The sequence below is a fragment of the Solea senegalensis genome, linkage group LG5, assembly GCF_019176455.1.
Source record: "Solea senegalensis isolate Sse05_10M linkage group LG5, IFAPA_SoseM_1, whole genome shotgun sequence".
In the NCBI taxonomy this organism is placed as follows: Eukaryota; Metazoa; Chordata; class Actinopteri; order Pleuronectiformes; family Soleidae; genus Solea; species Solea senegalensis.
Window position 1 is genome coordinate 8,326,084 of NC_058025.1, and position 22,283 is coordinate 8,348,366.

Consider the following 22,283-nt stretch of genomic DNA (forward strand, 5'->3'; position numbering starts at 1 on the left):
TCTTGGCCCTTTTCTCTTTTCTCCCAACTTACTGCCACTTGGTTCAATTATATCCAGACTTGTCGGTTCATTGTTGTGCTGATGATGTTCAGTTTTACGTCTACCTTTGCAGCATGCTCACAAAGCATTTTACTTGACTGCATTCCTGACATCAAGCAGTGGCTGAGCCAAAATCTTCTTCATTTAAATGAAACGAAGACGGTGTATATTGTTTTTGGTTGATACTGGGGTGCCCTATTTTTTCTCAGGTGACTTAATTTACCTTATGCTAAAAAGATATTATGAAATGGTTGATTTCTGCCTGCCACATCTTTATTTTTACTGTTTTGAAGAATCATTGTTAGCAGAGCCAGCCCAAGGCACAAGTGAACTAAGCAGCTGTGTGTGGAGAGAAAAACATTTTAACATATTAAAGACATCTAGATGTAGATACATCTAGATATCTAAGTAGAATTGAGCTTAAGTATTTGGTTTTATTGTGGAGTTGCACATTCAGTGCACGCTTGCACATCTGTTCTCACTTTTAAAAACCAAAGTCATTAAACTGCTTTACTTGTTTACTTGAGCGCTTCACTTTGACTACAAAAGTGCAGATTAATACGAGGCCATTTTTATAGCCAAGCAAAAAGAGATGTTGGCTGTAAAGTCAAGTGCTGGGGTATCCCTGAGCAATGTACCCAAATCCCCATTGCTCATTAATTGAATAATTGACCCCAGCCACAGGGAGGCATGTAGTGCACTTCTTGTGCCATTCCCAAGCACAAATAAATGGGAGGGTTGCGTCAAGAAGGGTAAAAATGTCTGCCAAATCATACATGTGGACCATCCTGTGTGGCGAACCCTCGTGAGGGAGCAGCCAAAAGACAATTTCATTTGTGATTTCACTTCCCTCTTTAAAAAAAACATGTGTGAGTAAGTAACAGCTATAATTAATGCATTTAATAGTGTTACATTGGCTACTCTGAGGTGGTGGGAGGGGGCTCTCCAAATCAAATTCAGCTCAAGGCACCACAAAGGCTTGGGCCGGCACTGATTGTTCGATAAAAACAAAAAAACAAAAAAAAAAAAACAGCTGATGAAATGGTACTTTTCCTCTCAAGCTGCTTCCAAACAAATTTCTCTTCTTTCAACAACAGTTTAAAAAGTGAATTAATGGGTCGTTCGTGAAGTCGTGACCTTGAAATTTTACTCAACAGTTTATGTTTCACAGACTGTTTATGTTGGCAGTCGCGCGTATTTACAATGACAGGGGGAATAACTGATCAGAAGACGTTACAAATAAAAATTCTTCTTACAAAAACTCCTCTGAGCTAGTTCTCTTTAATAGAATGTGGCAAAAACAAAACACTGTGCTTCTGCTATTTCAGCATGTGACATGGAACATTTTCTTCTCCCTGACGACCCTCCGAGCACGGCCGAATACCTCCGCAGTAAAGTGATCCAATTAGGCTTTTGAAGGCAAAATGGAGATTAGGGTGTTATATGAGACGCCCCAAAGGATAGTGACAAATCAAAAGATTTGTTATGGTAGAGGAAATGGACAGCGCTCTCCAAGAGAAACTGAATCATAAGGAAAATTGAAACAATAGTGCAGAAAGATTTGGCCTACTTCTGACCACACATGTCTGCTGTTCTCAGTTCATTTATAGCCCTGCAGAGTGAGGCAGGTTTATGGTTTGCTATTGAAGCAAAATATTGTCCTAAGGGGAACTGGAATCTCTACAGTTTGGCAGCAGTGTCCTGGCTCTGGACGGACGAGTGCAGTCACTATCACACAGTCACTGTGTTGAATTTGGACGGCGGCGTTTTTTTGTTTGGTTGTTATGGATCCTGCTTCACGGTTGTCAGAGGGGACATCGATTGTTTTTATTGTTTACATGGGTGGTTATGGAAAAGTCAGTTCTTGAGATCTTCCTAACAAGACATAGTGTTTGACTCTGATGTGTGCTTACGTGCAAATCACACCACTTGAGGTGGGGAATTACATGTGGCCGATGCGGCAGCAGGCCTGAGTGTTTGGACAAAATAAAGTGTGATGTGGCCTTCACGCACTGAGGGCATAGGATTTACTTACCCAGCATGGAGCTTGTAGCAGAGGAGGTCGAGCAGGAAGTTTGGCTGAAGACTTGTGGATTGGCCTGCGCTGTGCTTGGCTGCAGCTGTGGGCAGAGAGCTGCAGCACTTGACAACCTCTGTATTGTAATGAGCAGGGTAAAAGTAAAGGTTCTGTTGACCAGGAATTCAGCAGCATGTTTTTGTAGAGTCCAGCAGTGTGTAAAAACTCTACATCGACGTACACCGGTCCTATTACAGTTGGCAGCTTCAACGTCTATGTATTGATTGGTTTCTGACACAGTGTTTGGATAATGTTTGATCCTCCCTGTTCTTTTTGTAACGTCTCATCTTTCACTTTATTAAAATGTGACTCTTGTTTAGTCTGGACGCCACTGGTTGCAAGAATAACTCACTTTGAATCATAGACTGATTTCCTTGGTCAAGTCAATCAGGAAGTGAAAGTATAATGAATAACCACCAGGGGGCGACTCCGCTGGCTGCAAAATGATAGTCTGCAGAATGAGTCTACTTCTCACTTAATAATAAACATCATGTAACATTTTTATGGGGAGTTAATGGTCTCACTTGCTAGTTTTGGGTCTTCTTCAGTAGAACATGATTTAATTCTTGTGAATTATGCTCCCATTTACTGCATATGTGCTGGCTGCCTTGACATGATGCTGGTCAAAGTGCAAATGCTAACACTTCAAAAGGAGTTTAGATAATGTTTTTGGTGACATCACTGTTTAAAACATGATGAAACATTATCAACTGAGAGATGCCATCAATATATTTGATTTTAACTTTGTATTCTAAGGTGAGGATGACAACTTCAAGATAAAAGGCATGTAGTACATAAGAAAACGTTCTCACGGATGCTGAAGATATGAGATGAGGAGGATTTGCACTGTCAATCACATTTTAGGAGCTGTTACTATTTCCTTTTTTTGTGCGGTAATTGTAGATAATAAACCTTAGTATACAAAGATGAGATGAGCAATAAATAAATAAATAAACAGTAACTACGCCTCTTTTTCAAATGTGTTTATTATGAAACTGATTCAGCAAGGGACTGTTCCTGACAATTGCATGTTTCAACAACAAGACACACGTGTTGGCACGGTGGGTTAGTGGTTAGCACAGTTGCCTCAGAGCAAGAAGGTGCTGGCTTTAATTACTGGAGTTGGCATGTTTTCCCTGTGTCTACGTGTGTTTCCTCCAGGCTTTCCGGTTTCCTCCCACCATCAAAAAAACATGGACATATTCGGTCAGGTTGGTCTATTGTGGTGGCGCTCAGTTGCAGCGTCTCTGATTAACCCTCCGTCTGACCTCGTAATTTTGTTGTGCAATTTTGGTTTTATGATGACAAAAAAGAGATCCTTTCCTTTTGTTAACCACCTCTCCTCAGGACCCTGTACCATTGTCTACCCCTCTCTCTCTGGGAGTGCATTCTTACCTGGATACCGTGATTGGTTTCTCTGTTGAGATAAGAGACTAAAGTACCTCAGCGTGTCTTTCAGAATGAATTCTAAAACACCGTATGCTTGAAGACGCTGTTGTGCTACATTTAGTTTCCTAAGATTGTCAGATATTCCCCAAACTATTAAAATAGGTTTCAAGATCATGGAGAAAAAAAATGTAATATTTTACACCAGGAAAACTTGAATAGTGTAATCTGTGTAGGATTTTTAATTATATTAAACAGTGTCGGGCCTTAATAGAACATTGATGGTCGTGCTCCAAGCTCTCCTCCCAAACACTTGGGAGTATTACGGTACCAAGCTCTTTTTCCCATTCCACCTTAATTCTGTCCATTTTGGGAATGCACGTGCTTCGTAGAGTCGTAACTACGCCTTTGCAGTCAAAAAAACAATATTATATCTCTGTACTATACTATATTGTCATGACCACACTGCAAAAATAAAAATGCATCAAAGTTTACACTCTTGACTCTTGACCTATTTTATTTCCAATTGCGTTTGCTTGTTCTACAGCTGTATTTATTGTGCGTGTGCTCCTGCTACTGGTCTTCACCATAGCAACGCTGCCCTGCTCTTAAAATCTCTTCAGTAGTACAATGACGCCACAGAAATGTACCTAAATAAGACCTGAATTGTAATAAAGCAGAATTATCCTTAAAGGAAAACCAGCTGCACACCATATTCATGGCTTTTGCCCGTTTTAGTCCACAGCGCTTATAAAGTGCAAACTGTTAAACCACTCAGTACAGGATATTTAAAACGTGTGTAGTTGCAGCAACAGTTGCATAACAGCAATAACTTTGCTGTTAATATGTTGTCATACATGTGCGTGCGCGTGTGTGTACATGGGAATCTAATTCTGGTGCTGGTTGTTTTTTAGTGCTTTTGTTTGTCAGCCACTTGTGGCAGTGCGGTGGCTGAGGGGAGAGGGGTTCAATTCCTGCGGTGTGTGTGTGCGCGTGGAGTGTTTTATAAGCAGAGGTCAAAGACGAGATGGGGACCCTCCCTGCCACACTAAAGCAGCAAAGGAGGAGCGTGCGGTTTCATTCAGTAAGTCTGGTCTGTTTTTGCTCGTTGTCTTGGCGACTGCAGCGAAGACAGCGATTGAGAGGGACGGGACAAAGGTTGGACATCACAGGATAGGATGCCAGCCCAAGTTCATTGGAAGGGAGAGTGTCGCCAAGGAAAAGTTTACAAAGCAGCATTTATTTGGGTCAGCCAGGGTCACTAGGGAGGAGCCTGGCCTCATCAGCCCTTATTGTGTCTCTCTTAATAAAAGTAAAGGGTGGGAGCTGCATCGTCAGCCTCTGCCACACGCTTTTATTAGACATCTGCTGCTTTCAACTGGAGGGAATGTTTAAAGAGAGACTGCTGGGTGAATTTTGTAGCACAGCCCGTCTTGACCACATACGATCTCGAATCAGCACGCTGCAATTCAACAGATGTGCCCACCACTAATTTTAGCCACTTTACACAGACCACAGCATTGTTTGCCGCTGTCATGGCACAGAGAAAATCGTCTCCATTTTTCTACGTAGTGAACAGTATTTGGTGTACGACTGAAACATACAAGAGTCGTTCCGTTTGTTTTAAATGAACTCAACAATCTTTCTTTTCATTTGTTTAGTTGATCTAAACATCATATTGTCTCTATTCTGTTTTCTGCCTCTCCCTTGCTGTTGTGGACATACATTATATTTACAGTTCTCAGTGTGAGGCGTGTTCCGGTTGATTTAATGCGTCACAGACCAAAACAACCTCAGCTAGTGGCTAGTTGGTCTGTCCAAAAATGCACTTGTCCGTACTTAACAATGTTTTTCTTCTTCGTCTGTGTAATAACTTCTTTTATTTCCAGGTCAAGGCTCAGGGGCGCGTGTGGTTGAATGCTGAGGCCAGTATGGGTCCAGTTTTAATTACTACCTGCGCTAGAAATTTGACTTTCAATCTCATAGCACAACATGTTAACTAGGGCTCAACATCCATCCATTTTATACTTTTTTATCCTCCACATGAGGGTCACAGGGGTGCCAATCTCAGCTGACATAGGGCGAAAGACGGGGTATACCACTCTCACAATCACACCTACAGTCAATTAAGAGTGTCCAATTTACCTAATCCCCAAATCTGCATGTTTTTGGACTGTGAAAGGAAGCTAGAGAACCCAGAGAAAAACCCACGCACACACAGGGAGAACATGCAAACTCCATGCAGAAAGGCCCTTGTTCCGACCGGATCGCAAACCGGGGTCTTCATGCTGCAAAGGCAAGAGTGCTAGCCACCACGCCAACCATGTGGCCCTTGTGAAAATACCATTTTAGATTAAAGACTAGAAGAGGGGAAATGTCTTTGTTAGTTATAGATCTGCACAAATATCACACAGTAAGCATTTTAAATATGGGATTCACATGAAAATGAGAATTAAAAAAAAAAGACTATTCCCGCTCATATCGCGAATCATATCACAATCACATCATCGCAATCAGATATGTATTCAACATTGTTCAGCCCTAATATTAACATGTATTTTTAAAGTCTGGTCTTTGTAAGACTAACACAATTATCCAATACTTTCAAGTGTTTCAATAACTTACTGAGTTTGTTGTCCAGTTGAATTGGCCACCGGTCAACACGTGACACTGGTACAAACCTTAATTAAGTGCTTAACAAACAGTGTGGGCTCTGCTCAGTAATTAGAGGTGAAGGTGCTGAGTGAGTGTGAAGCAAAGGTCAATTTTCTTGTCATGTACTCTATACGAGTGCCTTGCAGGTATTCTCAGGCAGTCTGGACCAGGCCTCTCTGGATAGATAGTTGTGGGTCTTTCTCTCATGAAGAAACCTTTTGTAAAGATGATAAGCAGGAGGCCTGATGGGCGAGAGGTTAAATGGAAGTCTCCTCCACAGCTGTCACAGAATGCCAATGGGAGTACAGGTCTTTAGGGCAGACAAACACCCCTGTCAGCAGACCACAGTCACCCCCACCAGTGAAACCGTTCAGCTCGTTGCTGCACTGTAATTACACACCACCTCCTGCTGGCGAAAGGAGGGCAGGAGGGGGCAGCCAGACTGAGATGCAGACCCTGTCACTGACATCAGCATGTGCTGTAAAAACAGAGAGTGGAAGAGATAGGGAAGAGTGAGTGAGAGGGGAAGGTGCGGTAAAGACGGCCCCGTCTGGGACAGGGAGGCGGGGGATCCTCCTCCTTCCTGTGAGAGATTACAGACCGTGTGCGTGAGCGCATCTGGAGGAGCTGGAGGAGCTGAAAGGACTGATGTGAGAGTCAGCCAAACTGAGGAAGATGAGTGACGCAACTCTGCTGCTCACACTGGCCTCTGTAGCATTTATCTGTGTGTGTGTGTGTGTGTGTTTGTGCATTTACACCATGTCTACTCATATTTAATAACCAGTTATTAACTGCAGGAGACGGCATCTGATCATAGATCTCTGTGAGTTTCAGACAGCTCCAAGAAATATGCCCTTCCTCATGTCAGAGTTTCTAGTTTCTAGTTTCTAGTTTCCTCCCACTGTTCAAAAACATGCAGATTTGTCGATTAGGCAAATTGGACACTCTAAATTAACCTTAGGTGTGAATGTGAGAGTGGATGGTTGTTTGTCTCTATGTGTCCGTGTGGTGGACTGGTGACCTGTCCAGGGTGTACCCCGGCCTTTCACCCTATGTCAGCTGGAATTGGCACCAGAGTCTCCCGCGACCCTCATCTGGAGGATAGAGCGGTTAGAAGATGGGTGGATGGGTGGATGGATGGGTGGATGGGTGGGTGGATGGATGATGAATTTCCAAAAGAGCCTGATAAACCTCTCCCTTCCTCTACAGCCATTCTGACACAAACTATTGGAAATTTTGGTCTGTACATTCTCTGTAGTTTTCCGTTCATACCTGATAAACTTGGGATGGAGTCTGGTTTGAGCATGCAGGAAGTGGGAAGTTGTGGACAGTTGCATTCACAGAAAAAGCAGTATAACATAGTAAGTTTGACATACAGACATACGTACATTTCTTCAACTTCTGGTTTCTTCAGTTTTTACTCAGGAACAAAAAAGGTATTTGAAAAAAATGACATTTTACATCATTTTGAAGCTGATATCATGATAAATGTTAAATGTACTAAAAACAGAATCACTGAGTCCAAATTACTCTCTGTAGGTGCAGTAACTAAATGTTATTCACTATGTTAGTCACAGATGGAGGTCTGGTTAGAGTGACGTGGAGAGTCTGTGCGACGCTACCAAAGCTTAAGTGTCTGTGCTGCTGACTGATGAGGTGAGATGTGTGTACATTAAGTGAGAACCCCTCTGACCTTCCGTGCTCTCACCTCAGGGTCCTGGAGGCCCGAGTGTGGTTTCATTTGTCACGGGTCGTTCCAACACCTCAGCGAGACTTATAAAGCAGCACAAATGTAGACTGGCTGCCTCGGTGCACTTGCTTTTCCACTTAAACGTGGCCTGGAAGGTGAGGATTCAGTCTCTCCGCTTCCTCTGGGATCAATTATCAGACTGATTGTTACAGCATGACTGCACTTCCCTCTCACCTGTAATTACAGCTGAACCTGTCCAGTGTGTGGGCTGTACCACGCTGGGGCTGAGAGGTGGGAAGGTGGAGTGGCTGTTCCAACGGAAGGAAAATGATGAAGTGTGTCCCACACTTTAAGTCAGACACCTAGTAAAAGAAAACTGTGACCCTGGGAAAGAACAATAAACAATGGGATGCAGATGCAGGTTTGCACTCATGATCATCAGTGCAATGATTTAACAAGAAATTGCACACCACAGCAAAATGCTTTAGTTTTAGCCGACTTTATTGTCTTCTTGCACTAGGAGCAGCGTTCTGCGGTCATATTTATACTGCAGCAGCTTTTTAATACGTGTACGTGTATGTTAAATGTCCGATTTTAGTGAGACTAAGAAGATGAGAGTCATGTCACAACATGTTAGTCCTAGTAATATCGAACTATTCCAAGTACCTAGATAATTTGATGCAAAGTCTGATTATTCCGACACGATTGTGCCCCAGTCCACAAAGCAAGGACTATAAAGACATGGTTTGACAAGTTTTGTGTGGAAGAACTTGACTGGCCCACACACGGCCCTGACCTCAACCCCAGCAAGCACCTTTGGGATGAACTGAAACAGAGATTGTGAGCCAGACCTTCTCGTCTAACATCAGGGAACATCTGTCCTCATAAATGCTCTACAGAATGAATGGACACAAATTCCCATTGATAGAAACACTTTAAAATATTGAGGAAAGTTGTCCAAGAAGACGTGTGAAAGCTGTTATAGCTGCAAAAGGGGGACAAACTCCATATTAAATTACTGTATTTAAATAAGTCATCCCAGTTACTGTTGGTGTCATGGTCAGGCGTCCCAATACTTTTGTCCATATAGTGCATGTGTGTTTAACACACAGTGATTAGCTGTGCACACATTTTCATTCTCTTGCTGACAATATAAAAAAAAACCCAGGCACCTGCGATAAACTGCTGAGGAAGGACATTTGTTTTGAAGAAACTGCTCCTTTGCTCCCGACGACGACTTTCACTTGCTTCACTTTGTGCAATTTTGTCTCCAAGGTGATTTATTTACCAAACAGCACTTCTTTTGAATCCAAGAGTTGAAAACTGAGTGGTCAGTGAATTACTGCTGACATCTGTACTTTATATTGATGCAGCAGTTCTGCACAATAACCTGGTTTAATAAAGTTTAATTTATTACACACGGAAAGAGAGACAGAGAGAGGAGTCAGCGAGAGGAGAGCAGATTGAAACAATCTCAGATTCACGTCATCTCAATTTGTCTCCTTTGGATTCGAAAGTAGACAAAAGGAGTGATTCGCTCAGCAAACATGTGCTCCGAGTTGCCACCTTGTTCAGCTTGGCTTGGTTTACTTTGAGGGGTACAGTGTGTTCTACAAATGGAAATGGTGTGCACGTGCTGAACTAAAGGCGGCAGCAGCAGCAGCAGCAGCAGTCAGTTTGAAGCAGCGCAGAGACAGAGACAAACGCCTCCTCTTGTTGGCTGTCAGCACCTGGTCACTAACGATGCTGCAGCGCTGAGCTCAGCTAATTGACCAGACAGAGATGGATCACGACCTTGCGCTCTGCTGTGTCTGCTCGCTGCCATGTGTATGCGTGTGCGAGTGTGTGTTTGTGTTCACAGCTGTTGCCAGGACTCGTACTGTATTTCCCCCACATAACTTTAAACACTGCGATAACACAGTTAGGTCTGGGTTATGCTTTCCGTATTCCACGTCTGCGAAGGGCCCACTTTGCATTTCTGTGCGTGCGTTCAAGCCTATTCACACTAGAACAAGGGTCGACATCAGTCTAGCGGTCCACACATGTGTACTCGTTCTCATATTCCTTTCCACTAGGGGTGATTTCTCCCTAGGTGTGCGGCCCTTTTCGTATGTCCTTGTATTCTTTGAGCAATGAGTAACACATGTGCCGACACCAGCAGACTTCCTCACATAACCTCAGTCAAGCATTCTTCCTTGTCTCTTTTAACCCAAAAAAGAACATGTCACCAACTGGATGGGAGCAAATGCAGTTGGTGCATACAGTCCATGTGGACTCAGACTGTAGGTGTGCTCATCAATGTCTGCATAGTGTCCACACAGACCTCTGTGGAAATGGGGGATGACAGAATGAATGTCAAGTGGACCTCAGTAGACTCACGGATGCAGAAGATTACTGGCCTTGTACCCTAGAAAACTGTGAACCTTAAGGGACTGTGTGGTAAAATGTCATCCACCGTCTGCTGGTGGACATTTAAGAGAAGAACGGGGTCTGACTGGTAAACTCCTGGTGGGTCCTTAAGTTTAGACCAACCTGGCTGCAGGCTGTTGAATCATTCTGCAGAAGCAGAGAACAAATAAACCTGACTAGGTGATGAGGCTTCAAGGATCAGGCCATCACTGCAGCTGAGTGTCCAATGTGTGCTAAAGAGTTGTGGTTGGCAGAGCCAACCGGGCTGTTAGCACTAGACCATGCTGTTTGTTTTTACTGAAGAATGACCTTTGTTCAATAAATATACAATTGTGAGCGTGTGCTTGTGTTTTTAACCTCTTAAAGATCTCTTCTGGCATAAACACTGACCTTGTCAGGGCCGGTTGTCCTCATGTAGTGCTTTCAGACAGACATGGTTCTGGTTCTGGCTCTGGCTCTGTTCTGGAGTCTCAGAACCTTGGTGCTTTCTGGCAAAACCAGCCCACGTTCACACCAGTTTAAGAGGAATCAAAGTGGGAGGACGTTACTCTGCGTTACTGAGGCTGAAGTAAGCGCAACACCGTCAAAATCTCCATACTTCCTCTACTTTCAGCTCGTCCTCACAACCCAGAATATGACACGCCAATTGCCCACGGCTCACAAGGAAGAACCAACAATTTTTTGGCTCCAACTGAGAACCAACTTTGAATTGTGGTTAGGTTTAGGTTAGGGTTAGGCTAAAACTTGTTATGGTTAAGGTTAGAGATGATGCTTTGTTTAAGCCGTCCAAAAGAATGGAAGTCAATGCAGAGTCCTTGTGTGTGACATGTCTTTGGCTCTCACTCGGGTGGTACCAGCAAAAACCAATAATAACAGATTTAGAATAAAGCTGCCATTATTATAACTAGTACCAGATTCATGATGTTTTTTTGGAATCCACACCGAAAATGAGTCTCTGCCGAGTGCTTTCTGTTACATTTTCAATGGTTTCCCTCTCCTGTACAGTTCCCACTTTGGTGTGCTTGTGTTTCACTCTGATTCTGATTGAACTGTCTGAATTGACAGCCATGGTCAGAGACATTGTGATTTCAGTTTGTGTGCTGGTCTGTCCATCTGTGGCATTGTTGTGATCCCAAGAAAGTCTGGAGGGAATTCTGTAAATTTTGGCAGGATAAGTTTCACTTGATAAACTGGTGTAATTTCAGTGGTCATGCGTCAGAGGTCAAGGTTGCTGTGACCACAAACACGAATGCCGTGTCAGTGTTTTATCTGAAGAACATCTTGAGAGGATACTTCATGAAATTTGGCACAAACATTGACTAAGACTTGACGATTAACTGTTTAGATTTGAGTGGCCAAAGGTCAAGGTCATGGTCATCGCACAAATCTTGTTTTTGGCCTCTTCAACGTTAAAATTCCTTCTCAGTCAACATGAGCATGTTTTATGAGTTGAAAAGGCATTGGTCAGCAGAGGCATACAACCGCTGGACTGTAATTCTAGTGTTTCAGAGTTATTGGATGTGCTGTTTTTCATTTTACAGGCTTGGTGGTCAGTTCCTCATGTCCGTCAAGTAGCGTGAGGCAGAAGAAGGAAAGCCAGTACTGTCTGGGCTACGTGTGTGGCTAAGCCCTTTTTGTCTTGCCACCACTTTGTGCTGATAGAGACTTAATGCTGTAAGAAGCTCCCACAGACTTTACTCGGAGAAATCCAATCCGAAATTGACGTTACGAGAAATCAGATTTCTTTCCAGAGGCTTCTCATCCCTGTCATAGCTGTAACACATTTTCCTGCTGCAACAGAATACTTTTACCTACAATTCAGATGATCATGTGCTCAAGCAGAAGCATTCCCTTAGGCCTTTCTTTGTAGCCGCCTCAATGAAAAAGATAACCTTTGTAAAATCTTTGTAAACAGACCAAAAAGAGAGGGAGAAAGAAGGAACGAGAGACGGAGCTGATGTCAGCACTGCCCTGACCCACTGAACTCTCTGCAGGGGGATTTCTCTAATAAAGACTCAGTCACTGATTAGGGCCCACTGCAACACGGGGCCAACGGGTCAAATACATTCACACTTTTCTTTGACACAAACCCCCCAATTCCCCATTGGGGCAATTAGCCCACCGAGAACAAAGAGTGGATACAGTGAACCGTGTCCGTCAGGGAGCGTTCATTAACTGCAATGATGCTTTTGTTGGCCAAAAGAGCAACGGATCGCACTTCATCACAAGTCTTACCCAAACACGTCCTGGATGCAGAGACACACACACACACACACACCACAGGCCGTGTCATCAACGGACACTGTCACAGAGCAAAGCGGAGTAAGACAAGCCCCGCAGGATTTGACATAATGTTGTTGCAAGACGGGAGACAGGGAGCGTGTAAGAGTTGTGCGTGGGAGACCGTTGTCCCTGCGCCAAAGCTGGCTTTTAATGCTTTGTACAATAGCTTGTGCGTGGGTGAGGGGATCTTGGCTCTTATTTTCTAAAAAGGAGAAAAGGTGCTGTTGGGTGGGGAGAAGCGCGGGCTAGATTTCTTCTCCAGAGCCTCCTTTTTAATTGAATGCAGCCAAATACGCAATCCAAACTACACAACAGAGAATGTCGCCGGCATGTTTGTGTACATGTACACACATGCACATTTCTCTCCTCTGTCTTCGCAGTCTCTCCCTGTGTGGACAGATGTGCAGTACAGACAGGTGAAGAGCAGTTCACATTGTGTGTGTGTGTGTGTGTGAGAGGTTGACATTGTTATCAAAAGGTGGAAGAGTTCTCCTCAAACTCAAGTGCATGCCACAACATTTCACTCTCGGGTCTTACATGGTTTAAATCCATCCACACGTGTAATCCTCCTGAGAAATACCCAGAACCCAAAACAGTGAAATCATGAGCACAGAGTTTGAGGAGGGAAAATTATTGGACCGCTCTCAATTTCATCTAAACTATGTATGCTGTGGACTTTTCATGCTCCTCCTTTGCCCTCTCTGTCCCTGCTCTTTGGGTAATCACTCAGCCTGTTATGTTTTCCTGTTTTTCATGACAATAAGCTTTGGTCTGTAGCAAATGGAGACGGATTATGACATGTGATGTTCCAATAAGTGAGGCTGTTGCACCTCAGTGCAGTGCATGGCTTCTTTGAGTCGAGCACTTGGCGCTGACCGCAGCCGCTGGCCACTGAATGGAAAGATGTGCGTCCTGGTGGCTAATGAGGTGCTGAACCCAGACTCTTGTTTGCATCTGGAGCACCTGGGTCAACCAGAGCCAGACCAGGTCGGACAATGGAGTCAGTCTAGCATTTCCTACCAAGGTCTGCCCATTCAGAATATCCACAGTCCAGGGACACAAACTCCCACACTTCATAAAGTGAAGGCAAGACAGAATGTGAGCCGAGTCTGCCCATTCTCTCCGCACAAGGAAGCTATTGTTTGTCTTGACACGCCCTCTCTCCCAGGCCTTCCCATTCTACCCTCTGTGAAGAAACAAGGTTCAAGGAGAGCATCTTGGAAAAGATGCAACATGTGCAATATTTATACGAGAGACCACAATGTGCAGCTGATTTCACTCTTCACTACTTTAACTTGATGCAATCTTTTTCCTGGTGTAATACTAAGAAGCTGTCCTGGAAAACGGCGACCCACTGGCAGAAACTGTGCAGGGGTGATCTCTTGTGAAACACTCATACTCTAAGTTATATTACACTGGAGTGATGACATGACAGTAAATTTTAGGATTCAGATCAGCCGAGGATTGTCGACACATACTCTTTTCTTGTTTCTTTTTCTCTGTCCGTTCTGTTGTTGTCTTTACAAACTCCTTGCCGACGTCCACACTCGCTGTAACGTTGCGTAATTCCTCTGATATTTTGAATGATTAATGCATTTGCATCATTGTAATGTTCCCATCCATCAACATGTTGAACATTTCCTACGTTTGTACACTAATGTCAGAACAAGCAATGATTCTCTTCATCATATAGTCATCAGAAAATCATTTCCAGAACCTGCAGGAGGTCATCAGAGTCTACACATATCATGTTGAACCTTTGGGGGCTTCATAAAAGATATGCAGCTAGAGTTTAAAACAGGTCCTGCAGTCCAAATTGTTGATGAAGATGTTGCTTCTCTAATATCAACAGTATACTAGACCTGGCCAGCAGATAAATAAACAATTCCTGGGGTGATTTAAATCTGAGATTCTTTCCATTTCATCCCCATCTTGCAGCGTTTCTAAACAGTGTATCTGAAAAGATACGAAACCTTCCAGTTCCAACTTCAAGAGAATGATTTTCGGTTGTTTTATTCTCTTGTTACAGACCCAGGGAACCAGCTTGTAGCTCAGGAAGCTGTAAGGAAACCATCTACACTACGACGGCCGCACGCACGCACGGGAGAAGCGACCTCTAGTAAGAAGTGTCAAAGTGTCACGTGTTTGACTCTGCAGCACAGTGGCAGGAAAATGAGGTCATTTTCTGTCTTTTTCAGACTGTCTCAACTGCAGTCGCGTCACAGCTCTGAGTGACAGACTCAATTCACTGGAGGCAAAGGTAAGAGAGAGGGGGAGAAAAAAAATAACATGACACGTCTGCTTTACACAGGGAATGTACTTGTAATTGTCCAGTCGTGTTTTATGTCTTCGCTTGCCAGGTCCAATTACTCACCGCCCCTGCCTCCACATCGCATCGCCACACTCAGGTTAAAGGAGGAACTGCACCAGAGGCCTCATTACTGATCGGGGCTGTTCCAGCGCAGGGACCTCCTGGTGAGCAGGGACCTGCAGGTGTGTATACGTGCCAAGATGTTGTAAAGCTGGGATCTCAAACTCAAATGTCCTGGGGGCCAATGAGTGTCTAGTTTGGTCAGTAGGAGGCTGGTCAAGTGGGAAAAAAGGCAAATATTTTGAGAAAAATACTTTGAAATACTGGGCCACACGGCAGTGTAGTGGTTAGCACTTTCGCTTTGCAGCGAGAAGACCCGGGTTCGAGCCCCGGTTGGAATAAGTGGAATAGGTAAATTGGACACTCTAAATTGACCGTAGGAGTGAGTGTGAGCGTGAATGGTTGTTGTGTCTCTAGTTGTGTGTGGCCCTGCGATGGACTGGCGAACTGTCCAGGGTGTACCCCGCCTATCGCCCGATGTAGCTGAGATTGGCACAGCACCCCCCGCGACCCTCTGGTGGAGGATAAAGCGGTTAGATGATGACTGACTGACTTTGAAATACTAATATTTTGATGATATTTCATATAATTTCAAAATAAAATTGTTCTCAAAATTGTTCACAATACAAATGTAATCTATTAATGAAAAAGACATATGGAAACAACTCATTATAACTTCATATTAAGTGGCGGGTCGCATGAAATTGATTGGAGTGCTGCATGTGGCCCGCCGGCCATGTGTTTGACACCTCTGTTGTAAGGATTTTGTGTGTTGAGGTAGAAACAAGTTGTAAACCACTATGACGTCACCCACTGATTTGAAGAAGTCTTTGATTTCTGTCTTTGAAATCTGTTTTGATTCTCTCCCTAGCTCGGTTTCCACTGATGGATTTTACATTATTTTTCTGAATTAGAATAGTGAATTATGCGGTTCATCGATAAATATTTTCAGCTGAAATGTTTAGTTCATCAAGTTTTTATGTGTTATTTGGATGTTTTCTTTACGTTTTGACCAATATAGGTCCAAAATGTACAAAATGGCCATTGTGCTGTGTTGACAAAGACTCGAAACTCGTGATTGCAGGAAAAATGTTCAATAATTTGGCTCGTTTTCTCACGGACATTCTTACAACAGACTTATTTTTGCAGCCAGAGTCGTCGCCCCCTGATGGCCTTGAAGAGAATACAGGTTTCAGGCACGTTCATGTTGGCTTCAGTCTCCAGACTGCGAGACCACATCCATTTTTACATACAGTCTGTGGTTAGACATCCGTCCTCGCAGCAGCTCTTATTCTGCCCTCAACCTGCTCACCTCTGCTCGGATCATTTTTCCCTCCTCTGCACACACACACAATATCATTTCCTTCAGTAAGGTCTCTCTCTCGTTTGTCTGCGCTGCTCACTTTCAGCACTCACTCTGCGGCTGTGTGGAAAGCGAACACTTCAGAGCATGAAAGTCCTCTCCTTCCCTGGCGTCCGGCCCAGGGCTGGTTGCAGCTAAAAAAACCCTGCTGCAATTTCAGTTTTTTACCAGTCGAATCAAAATATAGCCAATAATATGCGTAGAATTGTTTGGTGGTACAATCTGTCATGTTACAATTACTCTGGAAAATGTGGAAAATTAGACTGTGTGTGAAAAAACCCTGTGCTATCTGTAGCAACGTCTGAAATCCCAGCCTCACTCACACTTCTCTATATGGACACGCAGTCATTCACGGTATAGTGAGCAGTAAAACGAGACTTCAGGCACAAAGAGAGTCACTCAGCGGTCTTGTTAGAAGAAAGTAGTGTGGACACCCTACTGTTAATTTCATGTGGGCGTGATATATATATATATATATGTATATATATATACATATATAATCTGAAGTCATAAAACACACCAAATGACATTTAAAAAAATAGCAAAATTACACTGTGGGGAATGTTCAGAAACACGGAGCAGGGGTTTACGGCGCTCTTTTCTGTCTGCGGCTGTGTATTTTTGAAACAACCACCAAATGAAACCAAACGCTTACATCTTCAGTTCAGCAGATCATTCATCGTGACTGACCTCAGTGGAAGACGTCTGCAAAAACTCCCACACGTGAAGAAGAAGGAATGGAAAATTAAAAATTTCCAAAAATGTGACCAAAACACATTTATTCTAACCCCAGACATCATGATTGAAATTATATATAATAATTAATTACATACAAGCTTTATTCAGAATGTTAAGGCGAGAGTTGATGACATTTTCAGTCCAATTTATGGCCAAAGGAAGAAATAATTCGATTTTAGTGGTCAAGAGTTTTTATAAAATCAATTGTTGTGACAATATGTGGGAAACAAAGTGGACTTTGCGTATGTTTGTCCTCTGTCTATAACAGGGATGTCAAACATATGGCCCGCAGGATGAATTTATGAAAATGTCATCATAATACCATTATGGTATTTTTTTTATTAATTTCTTTTTTAAGTATTTTTTTAAATACTTGTACCTCAGTGTGGTTTAGTGTATTCATGATCTCAATGGCATACACTTTTTTTTGTTTAAATCACTTTTTTTGCCCCTTTTATATTTTTTGTTCCCAAAGTGCAGCTTGACTGTCAAACGATCCGCTCGCGTAGTTTCTTTTTAATATTCCCATGCTCACATGACATCATTTGAGGCATTAAGTAAATCTCACACGGCTCACTCTGTGGCCATTTAAGGCTTAGTTAGTTTTTGTGTGTGGGTTGTTTTTTTTAAACATATGTAGTGTGACTTCTCCGGTCCTGCGAGCAGAATGTGATGCATACAATTGGGGAAAATTGGAGTTCCCCCTTCAGCTGGGAGAGGCCATTTAACCTGTCTTCATTTCCAGGAATCCTGTAGGCTGAGTCACATTTCATTAGTAATTTGGAACAGAGATTTAATCACCCTTAATAAAGTTATAAACAAATGATAGTTGTTAGTTTGGTTTTTTGTTCTTCTAACCTGGACACGACTCAGAAAGTTGCACCTCATCCCTCAGTGGATTTTTTTTTCATCTCTAAGTGAGTTGAGCTCAGATGTTGTTCCCAGAGCTGCATCTCTCTCTCCATTAAGCCGTCTCTCTGTTTTCATTGCAGGTCCTCAGGGTGAAAAGGGGAGAGATGGGCTTCCTGGCAGAGATGGTAAATTGTAATTATATAGTTGCCTTTCAGTCAGTGTAAAACCATTTAAGATGTAAACCAGTTAAGTCTCTGTGATTACTCATGACTGATTCCTCTTCTTAGGGAAGCCAGGGTCTCGGGGGCTGCCAGGTCCCAGTGGGCCTCGGGGGGAGGGCGGGACGAGGGGCCCATCTGGAGCCCCTGGACTGAAGGGATCGTCCGGACCAGCAGGTAAGAGACGACTGAACACACAAACGCACACAAGTTTTTAATACATCAATTAGCATATCGGAAAGATTTATATGTGCGTGCGTCATTTCAAACGAGGTGGAATTCTGGCGTATCCATTTTACATCTCCTCTGTCTCTAGAATAAGAGATATTTGAATGCGATAAAAAAATCTGAGGTATCTTTTAAGGCTGACCGGTGATGTCCTACTCTGCAGGGTTTGTCTTTCTCTTAACACGTTCACAGTCCGCCCACAAACACCCTCCTGCGGTCAAATGTCAAGGCTGGTAACTTACTGGAATCTGGGCACAGTTTGTTTGTTTGTTTGTTGGTTTTGAAAATCATACGTTTCTAAAAGCTGCCTTTTGTCTGTGGGCTGCTGAAACATTTGTTTTCAGACATATAAACACCCCAACTGACATGTGCCACTGGCCGTGGTCACCCAGCCAAAGCAGATACAGAGGATTGTATTGCTTTTGATGTATTCAGGGCTCACTGTGTGTATTCTGGGTTTTATATGGCCGCTTAAAAATAATTTTAATGTTGTTTTCAAGGTTTGAAAGGCTCTTGAATTTTGGATAAATTGCTCGAAACTGTAACTTGATTTCTTTCACAACAGTGTGAGTCGTTTGGAGAAATGAAAATAGGTTGTTTTGTTCTTCTGCTGTTACAAAATACAACTTTGGTTGCTTTTACTGTGCTGTATGATTTGTATAAATATGTTAAAAAAAAGCTTGAAACTAGACATTCAAGTACTTGAATTTGACCCTATAGAAGGCGTATAAACCCTGCATGTACAATCAATAAATGAACCTGTTGAGAAAAGAGTGTAATCCACAGGAAGCAGTGATTTGAAGGATAATAAAGATTAGATTACATTACATCAGTGGGGGAACTTCACTTGTTATAGCAGCAAAAAAAAAGGTTCAGGGTAATAGAATAAGTAAATAACATAAGTAATAAAAAAATATATAAAACATAAAGAATTGTCACATCTGCTCTGGCTGTTATTCTTCTGCTCTGCTGTTATTCTTCTTCTGCTGCTGCTGCTGCTGCTGCTGTAGAGTAAAGACAAGATGTAGCAAAAAAACTACAAGCCTGCACCATGTGACTTCAATCTGAAATGAACATGAGCTATATATACACAAATCCCAGGTCCTTATGATTTCCATATGCCTGTAGTGTTATTGTTTTTTCTATCTCCATTACTTCATAAGTACCCAAAGCCAGTGCTATGTCTTGCATCCAAAGCTATGTTTTCCTTATTAGGCGGATTCTTTTTCTTTTTTACAAAAAAAAGAGGAAGATAAAGACAGGATTGGACTCCGTCCAGTGTGGGACAAAATATAGACAAGTATGTTTTTGATACTGGGGTCATGGGAAAGATTGTGTTGTTATAAGTGACATTGTACAATCTGATGGATCCTGATAAGTTACAGGAGAGTTTTATTACACGCAGTGATTCACATTTTGACGGGGCGTCCCCCGGCCGCTCTAGGGAACCATTAGTCTGCGGGGAAAAAAGCAAACTGTTTCCCAAATATGTCACATGTATTCTACAGGGCCATTTTAAGCGGCCGTTTGAGCCACTTTGCTGCAGATTTGAAGCTCGCCGCCTCTCCTCCGAAAGCAGCCAAAACACAGCTGGTCGCGCCGCGGTGTTTATCGAGGCTAAGTGAAAGCGGCCCGCGGCGGTGTCAAATGAGAACTGTAATAACATTACCTTCAGAGCGACGATAAGCAGACTGTCATTGTCGGTTGCATCCGTGCGTAAACAGAGAGGTGGCGAGTGTGCGTCTGTCTGAGGGCCAGAGGTGGTGTTTTCGGGGGCAGCGTTAACCTCACGAGAGTACAAACAATGAGGTCAGGTAGATTCGTAGTGATGCTTTTTTCCATCTCCAAAAAAAACAGGCAGGACATTTTCAGTTACAGAGCCTTATGGACTGTTGCTGGTTCACACACACATGCATAAAAGCTAGCGGCAAGCATGTTGGGGGAATTTAATTTACCATGAACCGCTGCCAGTAACACTTTGCAGAGTGTAATGGTGTTTATATGAGTTTTCCTGTGTCCCTGAGCAAGTTCTCAGCACTGGGCCATTAAAGACCCTCCTCCTGTTAATTACAGAAGAAAAAAACTTGGCCAGTTCTTCTGTCCAGCTGCTGCTTTTTCCTCCACATGTGCACATACTATACCAGAAACTAATATAATGAATCAATCAACACTTTTATCTATTTCTTCCCTGGTCTTTGTCACAGTTTATCTTCCTCACATCAACCGCGGTCATTTATCACGACCACTCTGTCGGCTCGGGCCTCCTCTCCGGAAGAAACTGAGACCAGATTTTGTTTTCCATGTTAGTGTTGCTGAAATGCAATATGTCACCGCAGTCATGTTTCTGTCATCCCTGCTGTCAGGTCCTCGGGGTCCACCGGGATTCCCCGGAGAGAGAGGTCTACCGGGCCCACCTGGGCCTCCAGGGCCTCCAGCACCAGCCAGTGCCCGCGTCCCTGAACCAGATCAAAGTAAGACCCTAGAAAAGTATTTATCACAATGATCATATCCTATAATGTATCCTGTCCCAGTGCGTCTGGGAACTATGGTGGCCTTTGCATACCAGAAAGGATTTAAACCCTTTTCAAATCTCTCCGTCTCTCTCCAGTCTTTCACTCTCACACTTTCTCTCCCACTTTACTCCCTCGTCTCTCTTTATGCATCAGGTTAATGGGGTGGAGCTGTGTTTTGGTTGTAGTCTTTCATTCATAACACACACACAAAAAAAGTGCATCAGTTCGGTGCTGCTGAGGAAACATGTTGGCACAAGATGCCTCTGTAAAGCAAAGCTGTTGCAGATAAAAGGCTTATTCTCCAGAAAACAAAACTTTTACAGCAATTATACACTTCCAACAACAAACTTATAGGTAGTCATTTTCAACCATAAACCCTCCTACATGTTAAAACACTGGACACAAGTGACTGGCCTTAAAGAATACAGAGGTCTCCAGATGGACATAAGCAGTCTGTGGTGTTTGTATTCTGCTTTATATTTAATTTTTTTAGCATCACTTTTCTTCAGTGTGCAAAGCTGCTCGGGTGCAGCTTACGAACACGTTGTTTTTACAGACCTGGACCTTTCCTAAAGGTCAGAAATGTAGATGGAGGATACACCCATGTCCGACAACCACTTCACCACCCTCGCTCTCCACGCAGGGAGAAGTTTCCAACTGGGCTAAATCAGGCAATGGGACACCATGTCCAAACAATATCAGCTTGCCGTGAGGCCGGCACGAGCACATGTACACAAATTCAATCAAAACCTCAGGCTTAGGAGGCTGCGAGACGAAGGTTTTACAGACGTCGCCTAGCCCTGGACTCTTCACACCGCTGATGTTCATATGTCATGCCGAACATCGTCTCTCACGCCGTGTGGGAGCGCTTACAAGATTTAGGACTAATGGTAAGGCGTAGAAATAAAGGGAATGAGAAACAGACAGTGTGACGGTAATCCTTTAAGTGCTACTTGCTCCGCACTGTCTGTCAGCCAAGCAGAACAGAATCAAAGAGTGTTAAATGGAGGCACAGACGGTTTGAGATTGACACAGACTGCACATGCTGGGATGAGAACCTGTCCACCAGTGACTGATGTCACTCAACAACTTCCAGATGTAGGCCATTCAGACCAGAGCTGAGGAGTGTGAGAGACAGATGGGGGTCTGCACCGGCTCCTTCAAGGTCAACATATCTGTGGGTTTTATTTGTGGCTTCAATGGTCAAACAAAGTATGAGGCACACACAGGTTTGAGAGCGCTGGGTTCATGAGCTGCGTTTAGCGAGATGATTGTGAGCCATTTCTATAACATCAAAGTAACACTGGGGAGCGTAAGTGGGGGGTGGAGGACTCTGTGCTGAGCTTCCTTTAGAAAACACAGGCTTATTTGGCTTTTACATCTGCAGCAGGAGGATGGAATTCTCCTGCTGCAGATGCAGAACAGAAGAGCGCTCCCTAAACCAGCTCCAGAACATTAAAA

The 22,283-nt window shown here is 43.4% G+C and overlaps 1 protein-coding gene across 3 annotated transcripts in view; it reads left to right on the top strand.

The window, feature by feature from the left end:
- Positions 1-22,283, top strand: part of emid1 (EMI domain containing 1) — a 66,784-nt gene that overhangs the window by 36,946 nt on the left and 7,555 nt on the right. For all 3 annotated transcript variants that reach the window (XM_044027074.1, XM_044027077.1, XM_044027076.1), the window contains exons 4-9: positions 14,569-14,658; positions 14,738-14,799; positions 14,900-15,032; positions 18,004-18,048; positions 18,151-18,258; positions 20,673-20,780. In XM_044027074.1, the coding sequence (XP_043883009.1) occupies positions 14,569-14,658; positions 14,738-14,799; positions 14,900-15,032; positions 18,004-18,048; positions 18,151-18,258; positions 20,673-20,780 (546 nt within the window). The remainder of the gene's footprint in view (positions 1-14,568; positions 14,659-14,737; positions 14,800-14,899; positions 15,033-18,003; positions 18,049-18,150; positions 18,259-20,672; positions 20,781-22,283) is intronic.